This window comes from Bombina bombina, chromosome 1 (assembly GCF_027579735.1).
Source record: "Bombina bombina isolate aBomBom1 chromosome 1, aBomBom1.pri, whole genome shotgun sequence".
NCBI classification, from domain to species: domain Eukaryota; kingdom Metazoa; phylum Chordata; class Amphibia; order Anura; family Bombinatoridae; genus Bombina; species Bombina bombina.
This window is the reverse complement of record NC_069499.1, coordinates 1,191,636,924-1,191,663,144: the sequence shown is the minus strand read 5'-3', so window position 1 is coordinate 1,191,663,144 and position 26,221 is coordinate 1,191,636,924. Positions and strand designations below refer to the sequence as shown.

Here is a 26,221-nt window from a genome sequence, read left to right as displayed (position 1 = left end):
GAGGGTCAATATATGACTACCATAGACTTAAAGGATGCTTATCTTCACATCCCGATTCACAAAGATCATCTTTTTCTCAGGTTTGCCTTTCTAGACAGGCACTACCAGTTTGTGGCTCTTCCCTTCGGGTTTGCCACGGCACCAAGAATCTTTACAAAGGTTCTAGGGTCCCTCCTAGCGGCCCTAAGGCCGCGGGGTATAGCAGTAGCCCCTTACTTATACGACATTCTGATACAGGCGTCGACTTTTCAAATCGCCAGGTCCCATACGGACATTGTTTTGGCATTTCTGAGGTCCCATGGGTGGAAGGTGAACTAAGAAAAGAGCTCTCTATCACCTCTAACAAAAGTTTCATTCCTAGGGACTCTGATAGATTCGGTAGAAATGAAGATTTACCTAACGAAGGCCAGATTGTCAAAACTTCTAGACTCTTGCCGTGTTTTTTATTCCACTTCTCATCCTTCAGTGGCTCAGTGTATGGAAGTAATCGGTTTAATGGTAGCGGCAATGGGCATAGTACCGTTTGCCCGCCTACATCTCAGACCGCTGCAACTTTGCATGCTCAGTCAGTGGAATGGGGATTACACAGATTTGTCCCCTCTACTAAATCTGGATCAAGAAACCAGGGTTTCTCTTCTCTGGTGGCTATCTCGGGTTCATCTGTCCAAGGGGATGAGCTTCCGCAGGCCAGATTGAACTATAGTAACGACAGATGCCAGCCTTCTGGGCTGGGGTGCAGTCTGGAACTCCCTGAAGGCTCAGGGCTCGTGGACTCAGGAGGAGGCACTCCTTCCGATAAACATTCTGGAACTAAGAGCGATATTCAATGCTATTCAGGCTTGGCCTCAGCTAGCTGCGGTCAGGTTCATCAGATTTCAGTCGGACAACATCACTACTGTAGCCTATATCAACCATCAGGGGGGAAACAAGGAGCCCCCTGGCAATTTTGGAGGTTTCAAACATAATTCTATGGGCAGAGGTTCTCTCTTGCCATCTCTCAGCTATCCATATCCCAGGAGTAGAGAACTGGGAGGCGGATTTTCTGAGTCGGCAGACTTTTCATCCGGGGGAGTAGGAACTCCATTCGGAGGTATTTGCACAGTTGATTGAACTTTGGGGCAATAAAGAACTGGATCTCATGGCGTCTCATCAGAACGCCAAGCTTCCTTGTTACGGATCCAGGTCCAGGGATCCCAAGGCAGTGCTGATAGATGCTCTAGCAGCGCCTTGGTCCTTCAACCTGGCTTGTGTTTCCACCGTTTCCTCTGCTCCCTCGTCTGATTGCCAAGATCAAGCAGGAGAGAGCTTCTGTGATTTTGATAGCACCTGCGTGGCCACGCAGGATTTGGTGGACATGTCATCCTTTCCACCATGGACTCTGCCGCTGAGGCAGGACCTTCTACTTCAAGGTCCCTTCAAACATCCAAATTTTATTTCTCTGCGTCTGACTGCTTGGTGATTGAACGCTTGATTTTATCAAAGCGTGGTTTTTCCGAGTCTGTCATTGATACCTTTAATTCAGGCTCGAAAGCCTGTCACCAGGAAAATCTATCATAATATATGGTGTAAATATCTTCATTGGTGTGAATCCATAGTTACTCATGGAGTAAAGTCAGGATTCCCAGGATATTATCTTTTCTCCAATAGGGATTGAAGGGGACAGATTTCTGCTCTGTCTATTCTTTTGCACAAGCGTCTGGCGGATGTCCCAGTCGTTCAGGCGTTTTGTCAGGCTTTAGTTAGAATCAAGCCTGTGTTTAAACCTGTTGCTCCGCCATGGAGTTTAAATTTAGTTCTTAAGGTTCTTCAAGGGGTTCCGTTTGCACCTCTGCATTCCATAGATATCAAGCTTTTATCTTGGAAAATTCTGTTTTTGGTAGCTATCTCTTCGGCTCGAAGAGTTTAAGAGTTCTGCCTTGCAGTGTGATTCCCCTTATCTGATCTTCCATGCAGTTAAGGTAGTATTGCGTACCAAACCTGGGTTTCTTCCTAAGGTGGTATCTAATAAGAATATCAATCAGGAGATTGTTCCGTCACTGTGTCCTAATCCTTCTTCTTCAAAGAAGGAACGTCTATTACACAATCTTGACGTGGTTCGTGCTTTAAAGTTTTATTTACAAGCTACTAAAGATTTTCGTCAAATATCTGCATTGTTTGTTGTCTACACTGGACAGAGGAAAGGCCAAAAGGCTTCAGCAACTTCTCTTTCTTTATGGTTAAGAAGTATAATCCGCTTAGCTTATGAGACTGCTGGCCAGCAGCCTCCTGAAAGAATTACAGCTAATTCCACTAGAGCGGTGGCTTCCACATGGGCTTTTAAAAATGAGGCTTCTGTTGAACAGATTTGTAAGGTGGCGACTTGGTCTTCGCTTCATACTTTTTCTAAATTCTACAAATTTGATACTTTTGCTTGTTCAGAGGCTATTTTTGGGAGAAAGGGTCTTACAGGCAGTGGTGCCTTCCATTTAAGCGCCTGCCTTGTCCCTCCCTTCTTGCGTGTCCTATAGCTTTGGTATTGGTATCCCACAAGTAATGGATGAATCCATGGACTGGATACACTTTACAAAAACAAAATTTATGCTTACCTGATAAATTTATTTCTCTTGTGGTGTATCCACTCCCTATAGTTTCTCCTTTCTCTTGCTTGTCTTCGGTCGAATGACTGGGAGGTGGCAGTTAGGGGAGGAGCTATATAGACGGCTCTGCTGTGGGTGATCCTCTTGCAGCTTCCTGTTGGGAAGGAGAATACCCCACAAGTAATGGATGAATCCGTGGACTGGATACACCACAAGAGAAATAAATTTATCAGGTAAGCATAAATTTTGTTTTTTCACACTTTACCTTCACATAAAGAAATCTGGCTCCAAAAAGATCCAAATGCTGTATTAGTATCTGAATGTTGAATCTTACAGTATCCGAATGCACATACCTACACATTACTTGTAGAAGGGAGCAATAAAAGCACTATAATCAAACACACAATCCTTTGAGTGATACATTATATCTGGTCCTATTTGGAATTGAGGATCACATGTGTTTGTAGTGTATAGAAACCAGATTCTACCTCCCCCCCCCCCCCCACATATGTAAATTAAGATATTAGAGTAATGTTTAACCATAGTCATATTTTAAGGGACACTTTATTTTTTTATTTTTTTTTAATGGTCTTATGTGGACATGACCACCACCAAATACAACATAATCCTGAGCATTTGAAAACCACATCCTACTACATGCATGCATGTTACTTTTGGATCTTTTAAACAAATATTTCAGCTAATCCTAAAACAGGGGATGATCAATAGCGATGTGCAATTTTAGCTTTCTTGAGAATTGGTTTCTTTTAAAATTGACTCGATTAAAAAAAATATCATGCTGGCAAATAAAAAATAAAGTATTGATTACATTCTTGTTTTTTAAGCAATTTTACAAAGCCCAGAACGAAGTATCTAATGATTTATACTTGTCTTGTCAACATATGTATGTATGCTCAAAAGGACGATCTTCAACAAAATTGTTATTGCTTAAAAAGATAATCCCTTTTCTTTTTGACACAATGAGTCCACAGATCATCTTTCTATTGGGAATATCACTTCTGCCCTGCAGGAGGCGGCAAAGAGCACCACAGCAAAGCTGTTAAATAGCTTCTCCCCCTCCCTCCCCAGTCATTCTCTTTCTCTACGTTAAGAGCAAGGAGGTGGTAAATTAGGAGTTAAAGGGACACTGAACCCAAAATTTCTTTTGTGATTCAGATAGAAAGTTGCTTAAAATGTCATGCTCTAATTTACTCCTATTATCAAATTCTTTTCATTCTCTTGGTATCTTTATTTGAAATGCAAGAATGTAAGTTTAGATGCCGGCCCATTTTTGGTGAACAACCTGGGTTCATGCTGATTGGTGGATAAATTCATCCACCAATAAAAAAGTGCTATCCAGAGTTCTGAACCCAAAAAAAGCTTTGATGCCTTTTTTTCAAATAAAGATAGCAAGAAAACAAAGAAATTGATAATAGGAGTAAATTAAAAAGTTGCTTAAAATTGCATGTTCTATCTGAATCATGAAATACAAAATTTGGGTTTAGTGTCCCTTAGTGTCAAGAGTTTATTTTTAAAAGTAGTACAAGATTGTGCTGCTTTATTCTAGGGTGTAGCCGTAGTCCATATTAGTCTCTCTTCAGTATAGCAGTGGTGGGGTTAGAGCAATGGGAACTTGTGGGACAATTCTCACTGCGCCTTCCATATTTATGCTGCCCTAATCCTGATAGCCTAAGATTACTCGGGTTTAATCCCTTTTCCACAGGACTATGTGAGGGAGAGGACATCTAAATCCTGGTGAGCTGCCCTGCTGCCGGGCAGATTTTAAAGGGAAGTGCTGACTTTTTATTCTGGATCTGGGAAAAAGGATCTCAGGGGAAGTGGAACACTTATTTACCTGGGACTTAACTCCTAGATATAAAAGGAGGTGATTTCAGTGACAGCACGTAAGCAGGCACTGGGGCTGAGGAGGCTTCAGTTTGTTTTTATAAAGGTTTTGTTTTGAAAATAAAGTTTTTGGGCAGATGGGCACCTCAGCAGGGTAAGCTGAGGTGTAGATAGGTTGTGCAGTAACTGTGTACTAAGCTTCCTTCTGCTCACAAAAAGTTACCATTTTAAAGACACAGTAAAGTTTTTTTTTTTTTTTTTTTTTTTTTTTTTTTTTTTTTTGTGCTAATTTTTATTAAAAAATTTAAGCTGTTTATCTCATCCTTTAACTCGGGTTGGACCAAGAGGCCCTGCTGTGTCTCTTGTTTTAGGTTTTGATGTCTATGGTACTACCAATCCTTTATGTTCCTCATCTATTGAGAGAATTAATTTATAAAAATAGACTTTTTCTGAACCTACTCCTAAGGCGCTTGCTGTTTAGGAGTCTATTGACAATGGTCAAGATATGCCCTGCGCTTCCTATCACACTCCACTTGGCGTTAACTTGCATTTCATGCATTGTCTGTTTTTCCCATGCTGTAGGGAAAAGTGCAGAAGGATATATTTTAAATCAGTGTGATTGATTCAGTAGTAACTATTCCGAAGGTGTTTTCTTCTGTTAAGTGTGATCAGTCCACGGGTCATCATTACTTCTGAGATATTAACTCCTCCCCAACAGGAAGTGCAAGAGGATTCACCCAGCAGAGCTGCATATAGCTCCTCCCCTCTACGTCACTCTCAGTCATTCTCTTGCACCCAACGACTAGATAGGAGGTGTGAGAGGGCTATGGTGATTATACTTAGTTTTATATCTTCAATCAAAAGTTTGTTATTTTAAAATAGCACCGGAGTGTGTTATTACCTCTCTGGCAGAGTTTGACGAAGAATCTACCAGAGTTTTTGCTATGATTTTAGCCGGAGTAGTTAAGATCATATTGCTGTTTCTCAGCCATCTGATGAGAGGTAAACTTCAGATCAGGGGACAGCGGGCAGATGAATCTGCATAGAGGTATGTAGCAGCTTTTATTTTCTGACAATGGAATTGATGAGAAAATCCTGCCATACCGATATAATGTCATGTATGTATACTTTACACTTCAGTATTCTGGGGAATGGTACTTCACTAGAATTACACTGTAAGAAGTTCATTAAGCTGTTTAATAACTAGAAATTATGTTTAACGTTTTTGCTGGAATGTAAAATCGTTTTCATTTGCTGAGGTACTGAGTGAATAAATGTTTGGGCACCATTTTCCCACTTGGCAGTTGCTTAATCTTTTTCTGACAGTTTCTGTTCTCTCTCACTGCTGTGTGTGAGGGGGAAGGGCCGCTTTTTGGCGCCTTTTTCTATGCATCAGTTATTTCAGTCAGCAGCTCATTGTATTTCCTGCATGATCCGGTTCATCTCTACAGAACTCAGGGGTCTTCAAACTTATTTTGAGGGAGGTAATTTCTCTCAGCAGAGCTGTGAGAATTATAGTTGACTGATAAAAAACGTTTATTCTGTAATTGTTTCCTGCTTTCAGAATTTGTTATCTTTGCTATTGGGATTAAACCTTTGCTAAAGTTGTGTTTACAAGGATTGAGGCTATAACTGTTTCAATTTATTAATTTTCAACTGTCATAGATTTTCTGTGCTTCTTAAAGGCACAGTACGTTTTTAATATTATTCTAATTGAATTGTATTCTAAGTTGCAAGTTTATTTGCTAGTGTGTTAAACATGTCTGATTCAGAGGAAGATACCTGTGTCATTTGTTGCAATGCCAAAGTGGAGCCCAATAGAAATTTATGTACTAACTGTATTGATGCTACTTTAAATAAAAGTCAATCTGTACAAATTGAACAAATTTCACCAAACAACGAGGGGAGAGTTATGCCGACTAACTCGCCTCACGTGCCAGTACCTGCATCTCCCGCTCGGGAGGTGCGTGATATTGTAGCGCCGAGTACATCTGGCCGGCCATTACAAATCACATTACAGGATATGGCTTCTGTTATGACTGAAGTTTTGGCTAAATTACCAGAACTAAGAGGTAAGCGTGATCACTCTGGGGTGAGAACAGAGTGCGCTGATAATATTAGGGCCATGTCAGATACTGCGTCACAGGTTGCAGAACATGAGGACGGAGAACTTCATTCTGTGGGTGACGGTTCTGATCCAAACAGACTGGATTCAGATATTTCAAATTTTAAATTTAAACTGGAAAACCTCCGTGTATTACTAGGGGAGGTGTTAGCGGCTCTGAATGATTGTAACACAGTTGCAATACCAGAGAAAATGTGTAGGTTGGATAAATATTTTGCGGTACCGACGAGTACTGAGGTTTTTCCTATACCTAAGAGAATTACTGAAATTGTTTCTAAGGAGTGGGATAGACCCGGTGTGCCGTTCTCACCCCCTCCGATATTTAGAAAAATGTTTCCAATAGACGCCACCACACGGGACTTATGGCAAGCGGTCCCTAAGGTAGAGGGAGCAGTTTCTACTTTAGCTAAGCGTACCACTATCCCGGTGGAGGATAGCTGTGCTTTTTCAGATCCAATGGATAAAAAATTAGAGGGTTACCTTAAGAAAATGTTTGTTCAACAAGGTTTTATATTGCAACCCCTTGCATGCATTGCGCCGATCACGGCTGCAGCGGCGTTCTGGATTGAGTCTCTGGAAGAGAACATTAGTTCAGCTACTCTGGACGACATTACGGACAGGCTTAGAGTCCTTAAACTAGCTAATTCATTCATTTCGGAGGCCGTAGTACATCTAACTAAACTTACGGCGAAGAATTCAGGATTCGCCATTCAGGCACGCAGGGCGCTGTGGCTAAAATCCTGGTCAGCTGATGTTACTTCTAAGTCTAAATTGCTTAATATACCTTTCAAAGGGCAGACCTTATTCGGGCCCGGGTTGAAAGAGATTATCACTGACATTACAGGAGGTAAAGGCCATGCCCTGCCTCGGGACAAAGCCAAAACTAAGACTAGACAGTCTAATTTTCGTTCCTGTCGTAATTTCAAAGCAGGAGCAGCATCAACTTCCTCTGCACCAAAACAGGAAGGAGCTGTTGCTCGCTACAGACAAGGCTGGAAACCTAACCAGTCCTGGAACAAGGGCAAGCAGACCAGGAAACCTACTGCTGCCCCTAAAACGGCATGAATTGAGGGCCCCCGATCCGGGATCGGATCTAGTGGGGGGCAGGCTTTCTCTCTTCGCCCAGGCTTGGGCAAGAGATGTCCAGGATCCCTGGGCGCTAGAAATAATATCTCAGGGATACCTTCTGGACTTCAAATACTCTCCTCCAAGAGAGAGATTTCATCTATCAAGGTTGTCAACAATCCAGACAAAGAAAGAGGCGTTTCTACGCTGCGTACAAGAGCTCTTGTTAATGGGAGTAATCCACCCAGTTCCACGATCGGAACAGGGACAGGGGTTTTACTCAAATCTGTTTGTGGTTCCCAAAAAAGAGGGAACTTTCAGACCAATCCTGGACTTAAAGATCCTAAACAAGTTCCTAAGAGTTCCATCGTTCAAGATGGAGACTATTCGGACAATTTTACCTATGATCCAAGAGGGTCAGTACATGACCACTGTAGATTTAAAAGATGCTTACCTTCACATACCGATTCACAAAGATCATTACCGGTACCTAAGGTTTGCCTTCCTAGACAGGCATTACCAGTTTGTAGCTCTTCCATTCGGATTGGCTACAGCTCCAAGAATCTTCACAAAGGTTCTGGGTGCTCTTCTGGCGGTACTAAGACCGCGGGGAATCTCGGTAGCTCCATACCTAGACGACATTCTGATTCAAGCTTCAAGCTTTCAAACTGCCAAGTCTCATACAGAGTTAGTACTGGCATTTCTAAGGTCACATGAATGGAAGGTGAACGAAAAGAAAAGTTCACTCGTTCCACTCACAAGAGTTCCCTTCCTGGGGACTCTTATAGATTCTGTAAAAATGAAGATTTACCTGACAGAGGACAGGTTAACAAGACTTCAAAGTGCTTGCCACACCCTTCATTCCATTCAACACCCGTCAGTGGCTCAATGCATGGAGGTAATCGGCTTAATGGTAGCGGCAATGGACATAGTACCCTTTGCACGCCTACACCTCAGACCACTGCAACTGTGCATGCTAAGTCAGTGGAATGGGGATTACTCAGACTTATCCCCTTCTCTGAATCTGGATCAAGAGACCAGAAATTCTCTTCTTTGGTGGCTTTCTCGGCCACATCTGTCCAGGGGGATGCCATTCAGCAGACCAGACTGGACAATTGTAACAACAGACGCCAGCCTTCTAGGTTGGGGTGCCGTCTGGAATTCTCTGAAGGCTCAGGGACAATGGAGTCAGGAGGAGAGTCTCCTGCCAATAAACATTCTGGAATTGAGAGCAGTTCTCAATGCCCTCCTGGCTTGGCCCCAGTTGACAACGCGGAGTTTCATCAGGTTTCAGTCGGACAACATCACGACTGTAGCTTACATCAACCATCAGGGAGGGGCACGAAGCTCCCTAGCTATGATGGAAGTATCAAAGATAATTCGCTGGGCAGAGTCTCACTCTTGCCACCTGTCAGCAATCCACATCCCGGGAGTGGTGAACTGGGAGGCGGATTTCTTAAGTCGTCAGACTTTTCATCCGGGGGAGTGGGAACTTCATCCGGAGGTCTTTGCCCAAATACTTCGACGTTGGGGCAAACCAGAGATAGATCTCATGGCGTCTCGACAGAACGCCAAGCTTCCTCGTTATGGGTCCAGATCCAGGGATCCAGAAGCAGTCCTGATAGATGCCCTGACAGCACCTTGGGATTTCAGGATGGCTTACGTGTTTCCACCCTTCCCGATGCTTCCTCGATTGATTGCCAGAATCAAACAAGAGAGAGCATCAGTGATTCTAATAGCACCTGCGTGGCCACGCAGGACTTGGTATGCAGATCTGGTGGACATGTCATCCTGTCCACCTTGGTCTCTACCTCTGAAACAGGACCTTCTGATACAGGGTCCCTTCAAACATCAAAGTCTAACTTCTCTGAAGCTGACTGCTTGGAAATTGAACGCTTGATTTTATCAAGACGTGGGTTTTCTGAGTCAGTTATTGATACCTTAATACAGGCTAGGAAACCTGTTACCAGAAAGATTTACCATAAGATATGGCGTAAATACCTATATTGGTGTGAATCCAAAGGTTACTCTTGGAGTAAGGTTAGGATTCCTAGGATATTGTCTTTTCTACAAGAAGGTTTAGAAAAGGGTTTATCCGCTAGTTCATTAAAGGGACAGATCTCAGCTCTGTCCATTCTGTTACACAAACGTCTGTCAGAAGTTCCTGACGTCCAGGCTTTTTGTCAGGCTTTGGCCAGGATTAAGCCTGTGTTTAAAACGGTTGCTCCACCATGGAGTTTAAACCTTGTTCTTAATGTTTTACAGGGCGTTCCGTTTGAACCCCTTCATTCCATTGATATAAAGTTGTTATCTTGGAAAGTTCTATTTTTAATGGCTATTTCCTCGGCTCGAAGAGTCTCTGAGTTATCAGCCTTACATTGTGATTCTCCTTATTTGATTTTTCATTCGGATAAGGTAGTTCTACGTACTAAACCTGGGTTCTTACCTAAGGTAGTTTCTAACAGGAATATCAATCAAGAGATTGTTGTTCCTTCTTTATGCCCAAATCCTTCTTCGAAGAAGGAACGTCTACTGCACAACCTGGATGTAGTCCGTGCTCTAAAATTTTACTTACAGGCAACTAAGGAATTTCGACAAACGTCTTCTCTGTTTGTCGTTTACTCTGGGCAGAGGAGAGGTCAAAAAGCTTCTGCTACCTCTTTCTTTTTGGCTTCGTAGCATAATTCGTTTAGCTTATGAGACTGCTGGACTGCAGCCTCCTGAAAGGATTACAGCTCATTCCACTAGAGCTGTGGCTTCTACTTGGGCCTTTAAGAATGAGGCCTCTGTTGAACAGATTTGCAAGGCTGCAACTTGGTCTTCGCTTCATACTTTTTCCAAATTTTACAAATTTGACACTTTTGCTTCATCGGAGGCTATTTTTGGGAGAAAGGTTCTTCAGGCAGTGGTTCCTTCTGTATAAAGAGCCTGCCTATCCCTCCCGTCATCCGTGTACTTTTGCTTTGGTATTGGTATCCCAGAAGTAATGATGACCCGTGGACTGATCACACTTAACAGAAGAAAACATAATTTATGCTTACCTGATAAATTCCTTTCTTCTGTAGTGTGATCAGTCCACGGCCCGCCCTGTTTTAAGGCAGGTAAATATTTTTTAATTTATACTCCAGTCACCACTTCACCCTTGGCTTTTCCTTTCTCGTTGGTCCTTGGTCGAATGACTGGGAGTGACGTAGAGGGGAGGAGCTATATGCAGCTCTGCTGGGTGAATCCTCTTGCACTTCCTGTTGGGGAGGAGTTAATATCTCAGAAGTAATGATGACCCGTGGACTGATCACACTACAGAAGAAAGGAATTTATCAGGTAAGCATAAATTATGTTTTTTCCCCGGTAACCTGAAAAAAGAAGATACTTTGGTAGTTTTTGAGGGGGGATTTTCAGATTCAGATGGGATAATACCCTTATCTGATCCTGAGGTTTTCTTTCAGTTCTAGCTTGAATACCTCCATTTTGTTACTTGAGGAGGTTTTTTGGCTACCCTAGGCGACTCCAACACTACCAGTGTAGTCTATCCTAGAGAGTCCAGTAACTTATACTAATATTGTGACATGCCCTTCATGGTGGAAGTATTTCCTGTACCAGATAGGGCTATACAGATATTTGCTCAGGAATTGGAGAAACCGGTTATTACATTTTTCTCCTCCCCTATATTTAAAAGGATGCTTTATATAGCAGACTCTATCACTGAGTCTTTGCAGAAGAGAGATACTATTCCCATAGAGGATAGTAGTTCCTTTTGGACCTTATGCAGGAGAAGGACAAACTGCGGTTGTTATGGCTACTGTCTCCAGTGCGGCGGCGTACTGGTTTGATGCGTTTTCTGTTTCTATTGGACAGACACCCCCCTTCGAAGGGATAGAATAGAGGCCCTTAAATTAGTAATCTCCTTTTAATACAGATTACTATGCTGTGCACTATGATTCAGGCTTTGCCATACTGTCCCACAGAGCATTATGGTTAAAATATTGGTCAGAGGATTTTTCATCTACAGGATAAGATAAATAAGCGAGAGGATGTCAAATTTCGGTTCTTATCGAGATTTCTAGGGAAATCCTTTCCCTCCTTCTCCCAAGCAGGAGCAGTCTAAGCCTTCTGCAACTCCCAGTCAGTCTTAGAATAGGGGAAAACAGTCCAAGAGGCCTGCTGTTGAATCAGACAGCATGAGGGACGTGCACCTGATCCGTAAGGGGGCAGGTTTTCCTTATTTGATAAGACTTTGGTTTCTGATTTCATGATCACTTGGGGACATTGTTCCTGGGATACAAATTAGAGTTCAAGACTTACTTCCAGGGGCAGGTTTCTGCTTTCAAGATTATCAGCAGACCAGACAAAAGGAGAGGTGTTCTTACGCTGTGTAGGAGACCTCTCCGACCTGGGAGTGATAGTTCCTCTTCCGATTTAGGAACAGGGTCTGGGATTTTATTCCAATCTGTTCGGGGTTCCCAAAAAAGAGGGAACCTTCAGGTCTATTTTAGATCTCAAGAGTCTAAACAAACTCGTCTGAGTACTGTCCTAGAACTATTCGTTCCATTCTCGCTTTGGTCCAAGAGGGTCAATTTTGACAACGGTGGATTTTAAGGACACGTACTTGCATGTTCCCATTCACAGGGATCATCACAAATTTCTAAGGTTTACCTTTCTAGACAAACACTTCCAATTCGTGGCTTTTCCCTTCAGTCTTGCCACAGCTTCCAGAATTTTTTTCAATGGTTCTGGGATCGCTGCTGGCGGTGCATCGGTTACGGGGCATTGCAGTGGCGCTCTAGCGGGACAACATCCTAGTCCAGGTGCCATCTTTACAACAAGCAAGATCCCACACTGAAATGTTATCCTTCCTGCGATCTCATGGGTGGAATGTGAAATAACTGCATTTAAATGGTACCTATGACTCTATAAATCTTAGTATCTATTTGCTATACACTTTAGTGAAAGGCTAATATTACATTTAATAATCCCTTATGAATTATTATACCCACTATATAATATTAACACACAATCACTAGCTTAAACTACTTGTAAGGTCATAAACTCACGAAGTCTTATTCCAGCAGTAACAAAACTTTTATTACAATGAGGCTAATTAAACATTATTACAATATGCAGATTAAATATAAATTACACATATGCAAATCACTTATAAATACTCAGCAGTGAACTATACATCAATATTACACTAATACATTTGCCCAATCTATGTGAAAGTATGGTGTGCTGAAATTATGTGTCTGTAAGGATCACTTACTTCTGATGTTAGCTGTGGTCACCATTCCAATTGAAAAAGAGTGAAAGAGGAGTGAACTCCAGTATTCCTGCTACTTTTATTGTAAGTTTTTCATCCCTCCCACAATGATGATGTCACTCATAAGCAAGCCCCCATTGTAATTTTAAGAGTATATGGTTTCATCCTGCATGTGCTTTGGGGGTAGGGAATGGCATTAGCCTTAGACAAAGGATCTTAAGCCAGCTGGTCATCCTTCTCAGATGGGGGTCTGGTAATGTGATCTTTCTACATTCCATAGTGACCTAGTATCTGAATGAGGAGTTAACCCCTTCTTGACCATTCAGCTGAGTTCTTGTAGAATACATATACCATATATATATATGTATATATATATACCCCTTCCAGACCATATGTGAATTCAGATCATGCCATTATTACATTCCCCCCTTTTGGCAATGGAGGTTACCATACCCTTCCATTCCAATGGTTGTTTTTATATGAGTGAATCTGATGGAAGATTCCTAACCCCACCTATGTGTGATGGCTATATTAGTGTACTAAAGACGCTTCCATTCGCATACCATAATATAAGTGATATACACGTGCAATTAATGATTTTAAATAACACATACAAATTTGAATAATTATACATAATATAGAAATAAATAATATGATTATAAATGGATGTATAAACAGATTTCCCAATGCAGAACCCCATGATGACTGTTTTGAAAAGGAATTTGCTAATTTCTGCCACCAGGTTGCACTTGACATCTCCGTAAAAGTATGTTCAATCCTTTGTAGTTCTTGTTCCTGATGGTAGAAATTTACATGCACACGTTCCCCAAAATTTTTAAGATGTTCTAGTAACACAGAGTCTTTTTGCAATAAGGTTACCCATTTTTGCCAAGGTGCATCATCTACTAATATTGGGGTTATGAATGGAGCCCCCAAGGTAGCGTTATATGTGAGTAACTGTGGGACAGTGAAGTTAAAGTGTAGTGAACTTATCCTCACAGGGTACCCAGTAATACAATAAATCCCTGGTGTGATTTGTTCCCTTGAATTACACCTGTCAAACCATACATGCACTTCATCTTTAGGCTTCAATGCAACAAAACACACCTTTCCTTGTCCTAAGGGAAAAATCATATCTTGGGGATTAACTTTCTCCACAAAACCATTGCAATATGAGTGATTATGCCAGCAGGAATCAAAAATTATTCTTGCCTGGTTGGCTAGACATAAAATTTTAGAAGGAAACCTTATGCAGCCAGACATATCTACCTGTTCCATATGGGAACCATTCCATATAAAATTTGGGAACTCTAACTCATGATGCAAAACATGAGATTCTGTGACAGGTGTTCCTAGTGAAAACAAATGATAAACATTCTGATAGGTACCACTAGTGGGCACAAGTGAAGTAGCCCTGCATATATTTTCCCTGCAGCCCAACCAACTGTTTAACCATAATTCTCTGTGTTTTGATGCAAAACTGTTAACAGACTGCTCCCACCCTCCCAAAGGTGTATGGTTATTTTCCATAGTCTGTGCTATTAATTTAAAGTCAGTTGATAATTCTGTTTGCATGGAAATACACACAAAATCCCAGGATACTTCCCTTAACCTGCTAATTACTCCTATCAGTATTTCCTCTGTATGTTGAATGGCAGGACCCTGAACCTGAATGACTGTCTGTGTCAGTGTCTCTACCAGAGTGTTTATCATTTGTTGCGTATGAATCCCTTTTGCATTTAACATCCCCTGAGACTGTAAGGTTGCTGTTAAGCTGGATATGTCAATGGAATTTACCACACCTAGCCCTGTTCCCACACCTCCCAAAACTGTATCCATGATATCCCTCCTAGTCCTTCTCCTAGTACCTTCTGCCCACTTAACTAATGCTTTTTCCATAGTGGCAGTAATTCTGGAACAATTTTGGTAATGTGTGGAAACTAGCCAATCTATTATTTTAATCTTCCACGTGATAAATTGGAATGTGGCATCCCTCAATACTGGAGTTGGCTTGATTGTACTTGTTTGAAATGGACCACTAGAAACAACACTTTTCCCCTTACACATTGGAGTATTGTCATAATGTTTCATCTTTGGTGTAGTGATTAAAGTAGAATAGATCAAAGGCGTAAATGTGGTTGTTTCCTTTATTTGATCTATTTTTAAGTATACTTCAATCCCTCCACCAAAGTTGGCAGCTGTAACCCTCCAATTAATCCCTTCTCCAATTTGTTGTTCAAATATAACCTTGGTTATATTATAGTTATCGCCATTTATAGTGTGAATAGGATTTGTAAATGTTGTAGACACAGAAACACCTTCTCCCACCAGACCTACAGTCCATTTTCCCCAAGCCACCCACTTACATTCCCATTCAACTTTATTACCCTGATTGACCCTCCAAAAACCAATTAAATTGTCTTGATGTTTTTCTGCAAATATTTCAATTTTCCCACCCACATTAAAAGTCAATTTTCCCAAACAATCTTTGTGAAGGTCTTGAGAGCTCCATAAGCCTGTCCATCCTCTGATGATGCTGCTTGAGCTCCATCTACGACTCCTTGTGAGGTTTGTGATTGAAAGTTCATTACAGTCACAGATTGGAAGTTTTTGCAATAACACCCACACAAATACAAATAGGTTTGTGGCGATCATTCCTCTCAGGCTCCACATAATGAAATCTGTCAAAAAAAGATTAAGAGAATATCAGTTCTTAGCAGAAATATCTACATCTGGGACAGCTGTCCCTCTATACAATTTACATTGGTCAACATGGACCCATTTGTAACCAGGCTGCCTTCTGGTTTTCCCAGGGGTTGATCTTTCTATTTTAATTACAGTATTACCCAATTTGTCCAAAATTCTATAAGGTCCTTCCCAATTTGCATCCCAGGGAGAATTTTTGCGAAAATTTTTAATCATGATCAATCCCCCCTTCTCAAACAGAGGTGTTTGAGGTGTAGATGAAAATTTACAATCTGTTGGGGCCATATTAGAGGCAGCAAAAATTAGCAGTGAGCTAAACTGCTCCTGAATTTGGGAGAGATATTGATCTCTAGACACAGATTCTCTCAAGGGAGTAGACAATTGTGGTTCACCTGGGTGGCCTAATGCCATCTTTCTCCCTGTCATGAGCTCATAGGGAGAACACTTGGTAGCATTTGATGGTGTAGCTCTAATAGCCATTAGAACTGCTGGAAGATGTGTGACCCATGATTTACCATACTGGGAAAGCATTTTTGACAATTTTGTTTTTAATGTGCAATTCATGCGCTCAACTATACCAGAGGATTGTGGATGATATGGTACATGAAATCTTGTCTGTATTCCCAGTAGGGCACAGAGATTTTGCATTACCTGACCTGTAAAATGTGTACCCCTGTCTGATTCAATGAGTGTTGGAAACCCCCATCTTGAGAAAACATGTTCCCACAGTGCTCTGGCAGTAGCCTGTGCAGTATCACAACGAAGTGGAATAGCCTCAACCCATTTTGAAAAAATATCTACAATTACTAGGGCATACCTGAGACCCCCCTTTGATAGTGGAAGTGGGCCTATAAAATCAATTTGGATAGCTTTCCAGGGGCCATCTGCTACTGGTATTCTCTGGAGAATGGGTCTCTGACCTTTAGGGCGTGGATTAATTTGAGCACAAATTAAACATTCTTGTACACATTTTAAACAGGTTTCTGCTAAATCTGGCCAATGAAATTTTTGCCTTAAATGGTACTCTAATGCACTTTGCCCAATATGCCCAAGAAAAGAATGTGTTTGCTGTGTTATAGGTCCCTGCAAATGACTTGGGACCACAAAAACCAATTTAGCCTGTGGATCATTGGGATTAGAGTAACATATTAACCCATTACAAATTGAATAACCATTTGGGAGTGTTTGCTGTTCCTGTAACAGAGGGAAAAGGTTAGGATCTTTAGCTTGTTCTGTTTTCAAATCAGGTACCTCTGAATCTACCATTGTAATCTTTGCTATGTGTACCATTGTATCTTTATATGTAACATGCTCTCTCCATGCTTCCTGTGTCTCACTGTCATTCTCATCTGATTGCCATGGTTCCCCATCTACAGCTGCCTGTTTGGCTAACATGTCCACATGTGCATTCCCTTGTGAATGTGCATCTGTGAAATGTGTGTGTGCCTTAACTTTAACAATAGCTGACTGCAATGGGTGCTGTTCCCCAATCTACCAATTTCTTAAGGGCTTGAACATGTGACAATGGTTTGCCTGCTGAGTCTACCATTCCCCTTAGATTCCAAATTGGTAAGTACTCTGTCAGTGATCTGGTCACATAGGCACTGTCACTGTATATACAAATGTCTTGTGTGTCAAACCTGTGGCAAGCCATAGAAATGGCTTCTAATTCTGCTCTCTGTGCTGAGAATGATCTTGGTAACATAAATTTAAGAGCTAATTGTTGCGAGGGGACCCAAATAGCAAAACCAGTATTAAATTGACCATCCTGCCAAAATCTTGAGCCATCTACATAAATTTGTAAATCCTGGGGAGAAGTTTTGTCCCTGAACAATTTATGAGGCGATTCCCTGTGTGTGAATGTCTCTGTGCAGTCATGGGGTTCACCCTGAGTGTGCATTAGTTGGGGTAATGTGTATTTTGCATTGTGTTGTACAGTGATGTCACGATGTTGCAAATCTATTAACCACCTAGTCACTCTTTGTGTTGAAACCCCACTTAATGATTTCTCCAATAACAGCTTTATAGGGGTATGTGGTGTTTGGAGGATGAGCTTCCCAAATCCCACTATATGCTCAGTAGCCTGAACTGACCAATGCACCCCTAACAAAGCCTTGATACATGCGTCATAACCTTTCTCTACTGGAGTAAGAAGCCTGGAAAAATAGCCAACAGGCCTCCATTTTTCAGCCTTCTCCTGCAGTAGGACTGTGGAAATTGAAGTGTCAGATGTGTATGTTTGTAAAGCAAAAGGGGCCTCCCTCTCCACTGTGGCAAGGGCAGGGGCTGATGCTAAACCTTCCTTTAACACTTTAAATGCTTCCTCATGTTCTGTATTCCAAGGAATTTTCCCAACATCCTCCCCTTTCAAAAGATCAGAGAGGTTTTGCTTTTTCAGCAAACCCTTCAATGAAATCACGAGAAAAATTTACCAAGCCTAAGAATTGTCTTAAGGACTGCCTATGCAAAGGTCTGGGCACCTGAAGTATGGCTGTAACTCGTTCTCTAGTAGGGCATCTTGTACCCCTTTGTATTGATACTCCCAAAAATGTCACCTTTTGTCTCATTAATTGTACTTTTGAAGTGTTTAACTTGAGGCCAGATTCAGCAATCAAGCCAAACAGTTCATTCAGCCGCTCCAAATGTTCCTCTACTGTCTCTGTTTGTAACAAAATATCATCTACATACTGTATGATACTTTCTGGGACTGAGAATGTTTTTAATACCTCTGCTAATGCTTGGTGAAAGTATGTAGGTGAGCTGTGGAAGCCCTGAGGAAGCGAATTGAAGCAAAATTGCATGTTATCAAAGCAGAAAGCAAACTTATATTGGCACTCTGGGGCTAGTCTGACACTCCAAAAACCATTACTTATATCCAGAACAGAATACCACCTACATGTGGCACTCAGTTTGGATACCACTTCAGGAGTAGAAGCAACTAGATTTGTAACAGGTGGGGTAACTTTATTCACCATACGAAAATCAGCAGTTAACCTCCAAGTATTATTTGCTTTCCTTACTGGCCACAAAGGAGAATTATTAGAGGAGGAACGTTTCCTAATTATCCCTTGGCTTTCAAGCTGACTAATAATTTGCCTCACAGGTTCAATAGCTTCTGCTGGAAAACGATACTGTCTTTGTGGAGGGGGGTCAGGGCCTACAATATTGATTTCAATGCCTTTTAATATGCCACAATCATTCTTATGTTGAGCCCATATGTCAGGGAAATCCATGACCAATCTCTTCAAATCAGGGTGACTTTCAGTATCCGGCCACACCCTTTCTGAAGGAATTGATGCAATGGATGCTATGGGACTGATGTAAGAGTCATCTAATATTACAGGTTTTCTCCCTCTAGTATCCCTCCACAAAACATTGTTACATAGGTCCACTATCATCCCTTCTGATCTCATTATATCAGCACCAAGTATTGTACCCTAGTGTCATAGTCACATTTGGGATAAGGGATGCTTGGGACTGGGATCCCCCAAGTCCCACAAGAAATGTCTGTCTTGTCCCTTGTGGGGGACTTAATGGTAAGTCTGTCAAAGTTACTGAAGCTCCTGTGTCTATGAGGAGTTTTGTGCGATGGCCCTCAATCACACCATAGACACAGGGACGTCCAGAATGATCCCTAAAGGTGTTACATATAGGGACCATGTCATCCAGGGCCTGAGGTAGTCAGTCAGAGCAGGATATCAGAGGAGAATTATTTTCATAATTCTTTTCATGATATCCCACTTCCCCTCCCCCCACAGTCATCACTCTCAAAGCCTCATGCGCTGGGCCATACAGATTAGTACCAGGCCTAAGCTTTGCGGTGTATTCCTGTCCTGTTTTATCTGGGGGCTTAATCTTGTTATTTTTCCCTACCCAATTATGTGCATAGCTTTCTTTTGGAGGTGCAGAGGGATGTAATCTTTCCTGCCCTCCCTCAGTTTCCTTCTGAATTCTCTTTAAGAATCTGCAATCTACTCGTCTGTGCCCATATTTATTGCAGTAATGGCAAGTACCTTTGAAGGGACCCTCTGAATATTTTTGTTTCCCTTCATTAGTGGTTACCACAGCAATTCTGTGTTGCAATGTGTTCCTTTTCTTTAAAATGTTCTGCCTAGCCTTACCTATAATAGATAACACACCCTCTAGTGTATTCTTTTTCCTCAGCCATCATTTGTATGCTAGGTTCCAAATATGTGAATTTTTTAATTAAATACTGCAACATATCATGAGGTGTTTGTTCTGGTGAAATTCTGTGTGTCAGTCTATATAATTGTTCAAATTTAGCTGCAAATACCCATGGGTCATCATTTAATGCTACTTGCATTTCTGCAAGAGAGTGACTGTCCAAATCTCTACTCCCTGTCACTAGTTTACAAACAGCTTTTAATCTGTCCCCATCTGAACCCCATTTATCCTCCTTAAACCAATCTGTGTTCAAATTAACTGGGCCTGCAACTGGTGATTGTAATCTAGCTGCAATGCTGCCTGGAAGCCACATTTTTAACAAAAAGCATGCTTCCTTATGTGACAGCATGTATTGTTTTACTGCAGACTCAAAATTTGACATGTTAGTGAAAACATCTGCTTTAACATCATACACTGGAAAGAGAGGTTTTAACTTTACCAGTTGTCTCATTACTTTATCTCTATCTTGTTTTATAAGAGTAGTTGATACCAGGGATGATGTTTCAGCAGAGGTGGTAGAAAAAAGTAAATTTTGCGATTGAGTTAAATTTCTTCCCCTGGATCTTACACTGGGTGTTAGTGATAAAGTATCTGTTTGATGTTCTGTGTTTAATGTTCTTGGCCTAGTTATCTGTGGGGTTAGTATTGGAATGTGTGTGCTCTCTGTATTTTGTGTGTGATCCAATCTTTCCTCACTGTGTGGAATAGGCACCCTCCCCCCATCAACATGTGGGCTTTGCACCCTTCCCCCATCAACATGTGCCCCATCTTCCTGCGACACACATGCATTGTCCTCATTTAATACTGCAACAGGGGTTAAGTTTGCAAGTCCCTGTCTCAATGAAGCAATAAGTTGGCCTCTTGCGTCATAATTTTCTTCTAAAGTATTAATATATTCTGCATTTACCCCACATGTGGGGCAATTCTCATCTAATGTGTTACAATTGATCTCTGTTAACATGGCTATTGGGGGAGAATGTTCAAAGATTGCTCTATTCATTTGGTCTTTGATAGCTAACAACAGTTTCATGCAATTCTGTAATTTGGATTTTTCTTTTGTTAAACAAAACCTTTTTTTATCAATAAGCTTATTCTCATTCTCACATTGCAACCACACATCTTTCAGTCTTTTAACTGTCAGTATTTTCATCAACAATAGGCTCAAATGTGCTACATTCTGCATATTTAACAATTAATTCCATACTCACACTTTAAAGTGTCTTCAGACTGCCAGCAAATCAGATTCACGTCCTGCGCGATATGATTTTCTCTGCGTCTGGTTCAACTGATCCTTAGGTAATGCCTCTCTGGATCTGTAGTCTTGGCCAAAGACTTTACTGCTGAAACGCTCAACTCAAAAACAGTATAGCAAAAACTAGGTTCAATTTTCGTCCAAAAATCACACTTGTATTATAAAAAGAACCTGGATTAGTCCCCCCTTAAAACAAGTGTAGTTGGTAAGAAAATTCTGGCTCGCCAATGAAATAACTGCATTTAAATGGTACCTAAGACTCTATAAATCTTAGTATCTATTTGCTATACACTTTAGTGAAAGGCTAATATTACATTTAATAATCCCTTATGAATTATTATACCCACTATATAATATTAACACACAATCACTAGCTTAAACTACTTGTAAGGTCATAAACTCACGAAGTCTTATTCCAGCAGTAACAAAACTTTTATTACAATGAGGCTAATTAAACATTATTACAATATGCAGATTAAATATAAATTACACATATGCAAATCACTTATAAATACTCAGCAGTGAACTATACATCAATATTACACTAATACATTTGCCCAATCTATGTGAAAGTATGGTGTGCTGAAATTATGTGTCTGTAAGGATCACTTACTTCTGATGTTAGCTGTGGTCACCATTCCAATTGAAAGAGTGAAAGAGGAGTGAACTCCAGTATTCCTGCTACTTTTATTGTAAGTTTTTCATCCCTCCCACAATGATGATGTCACTCATAAGCAAGCCCCCATTGTAATTTTAAGAGTATATGGTTTCATCCTGCATGTGCTTTGGGGGTAGGGAATGGCATTAGCCTTAGACAAAGGATCTTAAGCCAGCTGGTCATCCTTCTCAGATGGGGGTCTGGTAATGTGATCTTTCTACATTCCATAGTGACCTAGTATCTGAATGAGGAGTTAACCCCTTCTTGACCATTCAGCTGAGTTCTTGTAGAATACATATACCATATATATATGTATGTGTATATATATATATATATATATATATATATATATATATATATATATATATATATATACCCCTTGCAGACCATATGTGAATTCAGATCATGCCATTATTACAGAATGTAAAGAGTCCCTTAGTCCCAGATACAAGGGTAACTTTCTTGGGAATCATCATAGATTCCCTATCGAGCAAGATTTTTCTGACAAATGTCAGGAAATCAAGGATTTTCTATACTTGTCTAGCCTTTCAGTCCACTCCTCGGCCATCAGTGGCTCAGTGTATGGAGATATTCGGGCTGATGGTAGTGGAAATGGACATCATCCCGTTTGTTCGGTTCCATCTCAGAGATCTGCAGTGAAACATTCTCAGGCTATGGAGCAGAGATTATGTGGAATTGTCTCCTTGAATACTTCTGGAACAGGAGACAAGGGATTTCCTTCAATGGTGGTTGTTTCGGGATCATCTCTCCCAGGGTACCTGTTTTTGCAGACAATCTTGGGTGATTGTGCCAACTGATGCCAGCCTTCTAGGATGGGGAGCAGTCGGGGCTTTTTAAAGGCTCAGGGAGTTTGGAGTCGGTCTGTTCTACCTATAAATATTCTGGAACTGAGAGCAATTGTCAATGCACTGGCCTCAGTTAGCTTCGGTCCAGTTTATCAGGTTCTAGTCTGACAACATAACCTCAGGGGTTTACATCAATCATCGGGGAGGAACCAGGAGTTCCTTAGCGATGACAGGTTACCAAAATCAGTGGGCGGAAACCCACTCTTGCTGTCTGTCAGCAATCCACATCCCAGGGGTGATTAACTGGGAGGCGGACTTCCTGAGCAGGCTGACCTTTCATCCGGAAGTGCTTTCCAGCCTGACTTTCAAATGGGGTCAGCTGGAATTGGATCTCATGGCATCTTGGCAGTGTGCCAAGCTTCTGAGGTAAGGGTCAAGGTACTGATAGATGCCCTGGCGGTACCTTGGACCTTCAGTCTAGCATACCTATTTTTTATTTTATCTATTTTTTTTTTTTTCCCGTTTGCCTTTCTTCCCCGGGTTATTGGTCGAATCAAGCAGGAAAGGGCCTCGGTGATCCTCATTGCACCGGCTTGGCCTCGCAGGATTGGTATGCAGATCTGGTAGACATGTCATCTCTGCCAGATTGGAGACTTCAGTCGAGGAAGGACCTTCTAAATCAAGGGCCCTTCCTTAACTCTAATCTAGTTTCTCTGAAGCTGACTACTTGGAGAACGATCGCTTCTTTTTATCTAAGCAGGGTTTTTCTGAATCGGTCAGAGTCCATAGTTCAGGCTCATAAGCCTGTATCTAGGAAGATTCTCATAGGATAGGGCGTATATATCTCTATTGGTGTGGTATGGAGTAGTTAGGATTCCTAGAATTTTTTTTTTTTTTTTTTTTGAGGTACAGACGTCTGGCAGATGTTCCAGATGTGCATTCTTTTTGTCAGACCTGGATCAGGCCTGTGTTCAAGCCAGTTATTCAAGGAGCTCCGTTTGAGCCTATGCATTCCTTAGATATTAAGTTATCTTGGAATGTTTTATTTCTTGTTGCTATTTCTTCTACTCGCAGAGTGTCAGTTCTCTGCTTTGCAGTATGAGTCGCCTTACCTTATTTGGCATTCAGATAAGGTAGTTTTGCGTACTAAATTAGGATTTCTTCCTAAGGTTGTTTCTGATTGCAACATTAATCAGGAGATTGTTGTTCCTTCCTAGTGTCTTAATTCTTCCTCGTGGACGTGGTTAGTTTTTTTCCTACCGGCGACTAAGGATGTTCGTCCGTCTTCTATTTTATTTGTGGTTTTCTCAGGGAAACGTAGGGTGCTACGGCTACTTCTTGGCTGATGAGTTTTGTATATGACTGCTGGACAGCAGCCTCCAGGGAGAGTTACGGCTCATTCCATGAGGGCTGTTGCTTCCTCATGGGCATTCAAGAATGAAGCTTCTGTGGTACAGATTTGCAAGGCTGCAGTTTTTGCCTTGGCTGAGGCCGCTTTTGGGAGAAAGGCTCTTCAAGCAGTGGTGCCTTCTGTTTAGGTTCCCTGTCTTGTCCCTCCCGTATCATGTGTACTCTAGCTTGGGTATTGATTCCCAATAGTAATTGAGATCCGTGGACTCATTGTGTCATTAAAAAGAAAATTTATGCTTACCTGATAAATTTATTTCTTTTGACACAAGTCCACGGCCCGCCCTGTTTAGACAGGTTATTGTATGTTATAAACTTCAGACACCTCTGCACCTTGTTTCTTCCTTTCTCTCCTTAACTTCGGTCGAATGAATGGAGTGGGACGGGAGGAGCTATTTAACAGTTTTGCGGTGGTGCTCTTTGCTACCTCCTGCAGGGCAGGAGTGATATTCCCAATAGTAATTAAGATGATCCATGGACTCATAGTGTCACAGAAATTTATCAGGTAAGCATTAATTCTTTTCTACCCATTTCCAAACATTTGCACAACCAACATTTTATATTAATATACTTTATAACATTTAAACCTCTAAATTTCTTCCTGTCTAAGTCACTACAGACAGCCTCTTATCACATGCTTTTTTTTTTATTCGCTTTTCACAACCAGATACTGCTAATTCATGTGACCTATAGAGAATATTGTGCTCACACCGGTGAAGTTGTACAGGACACAGCACTAACTGGCTAATTTTTAAGTCATGGGATCAGGGGGGTGTCAGTCTTAAGATACAAGGTAATCAGAGGTAAAAAGTATATTTACCCTGTTTTGCACAACCAACATGGTTGTATTAATAGATTATCTTTTTTTTTAAACAAATATTTTGGAGTAGACTGTGCCTTTAATCTGTAGATTCAGTCTTTGCTCTAACCTTTCTTGCTCTTTTCTTCCTTTGCGCTAACCTTTCTTGCTCTTTTCTTCCTTTCAGGCTGTCTGCTGCACTGATCACCAGCACTGTTGTCCTCACGGTTATACTTGTGATCTTCAGTCTGCCACCTGCATCAAACCCAAACAAGCCAATGAGCCACTCCCTTCCCCCAAGTATGTGTGGTGTGATTCTCAGCATTCATGCTTTGATGGCCAAACCTGCTGCAGAGGTCTAGGTGGAACTTGGTCCTGCTGCCCATATACAAGTGTAGGTATTAAGCAATGAGTGACACCCCATTTGCCTTGTAATGTTGCAGAGTATAGAACATGTGACTTAACAGCTTCATTCATAGAATGAAGTAGATGGGACATAATTTTAAAAGTCAACCCATAAATTAAACAGTCTACTTCTGTACTGAACAGGAAACAAAGGAAGTGTAGTTACAGGAGCAGTAAAGCAATTGCAGATGCGATGTATGTAATAGTGTTGGGAGAGTTCTGTGCAAAGTCACAAAAGATGGTTCAATAAATTTTCAACCTGCCTCAGTGCACCTGTTTCAAAATAGTATGTTGAGCTTGCCCTCCTGTTTGTCACAACAAGTCATCTGTGCTACAGTTTAACTAGATGGTGCCAGAGGATGAAATGATTTACAAACCAGCTTTGTTTCTTTCTCACAGGGAGTGTGCTGTCCTGACATGGTTCACTGCTGTCCCTATGGCTATGTGTGTCTGGGGTCAGGCGTTTCATGTATACGAAGTGAGAGCCTGCGCTGGGATGGTAACGCTGTCTGGAGAAAACCAACTCCCCTCCTCTGAAAGATGAACACAACCTGAATCGGGATGCTCTCTATTTGCGGGTGCACAACAGAACACTGGAATATTGTGAAAAATAAAAATCCTTTTTATATATAAACTAAGACATTCTTGTGCTTTAGTTTGTTTTTGTTTTCTACCAGTGTGGGTGTGTAATCTTCTGCAGCACTGACTGAAGCTTACTATCTGTTCAAGTATTTCTACTGTTGAGCTGGTGTTTATAGAGGTCCTTGTATATAGTCACACACACACACACAAAAAACCTGGAAGTTTGACTTGATAAAAGACATCACATCAAAATTCTGGAGACAAAGGGACAGTGTAGTAAAACAGGGCAATCCGGTTAACGGGACGTCTGGTCAAATCACCCTAAATAGAGTAATTATTACAGAAAATCGTATTCAATCTGCAATGCAACTGTGTCCAGAGGTTGTATCCATATAAAAAAAAATTCAGCTTAAGTTGCAATCAAAGATTTAAAATTCATATTTGCTTTTAACCCCTTAATGACCACAGCACTTTTCCATTTTCTGTCCGTTTGGGACCAAGGCTATTTTTACATTTTTGCGGTGTTTGAGTTTAGCTGTAATTTTCCTCTTAC

The 26,221-nt window shown here is 41.2% G+C and overlaps 1 protein-coding gene across 1 annotated transcript in view; it reads left to right on the top strand.

Annotated features, from left to right (window-relative positions):
* GRN (granulin precursor) overlaps positions 1 to 25,724 on the top strand; it is a 117,765-nt gene extending 92,041 nt beyond the window's left edge. Inside the window, exons 25-26 of the mRNA XM_053699984.1 lie at positions 24,869 to 25,075; positions 25,486 to 25,724. Of these exons, the coding sequence (XP_053555959.1) occupies positions 24,869 to 25,075; positions 25,486 to 25,623 (345 nt within the window). The 3' untranslated portion in view covers positions 25,624 to 25,724. The remainder of the gene's footprint in view (positions 1 to 24,868; positions 25,076 to 25,485) is intronic.
* The last annotated feature ends 497 nt before the right edge of the window (positions 25,725 to 26,221 follow it).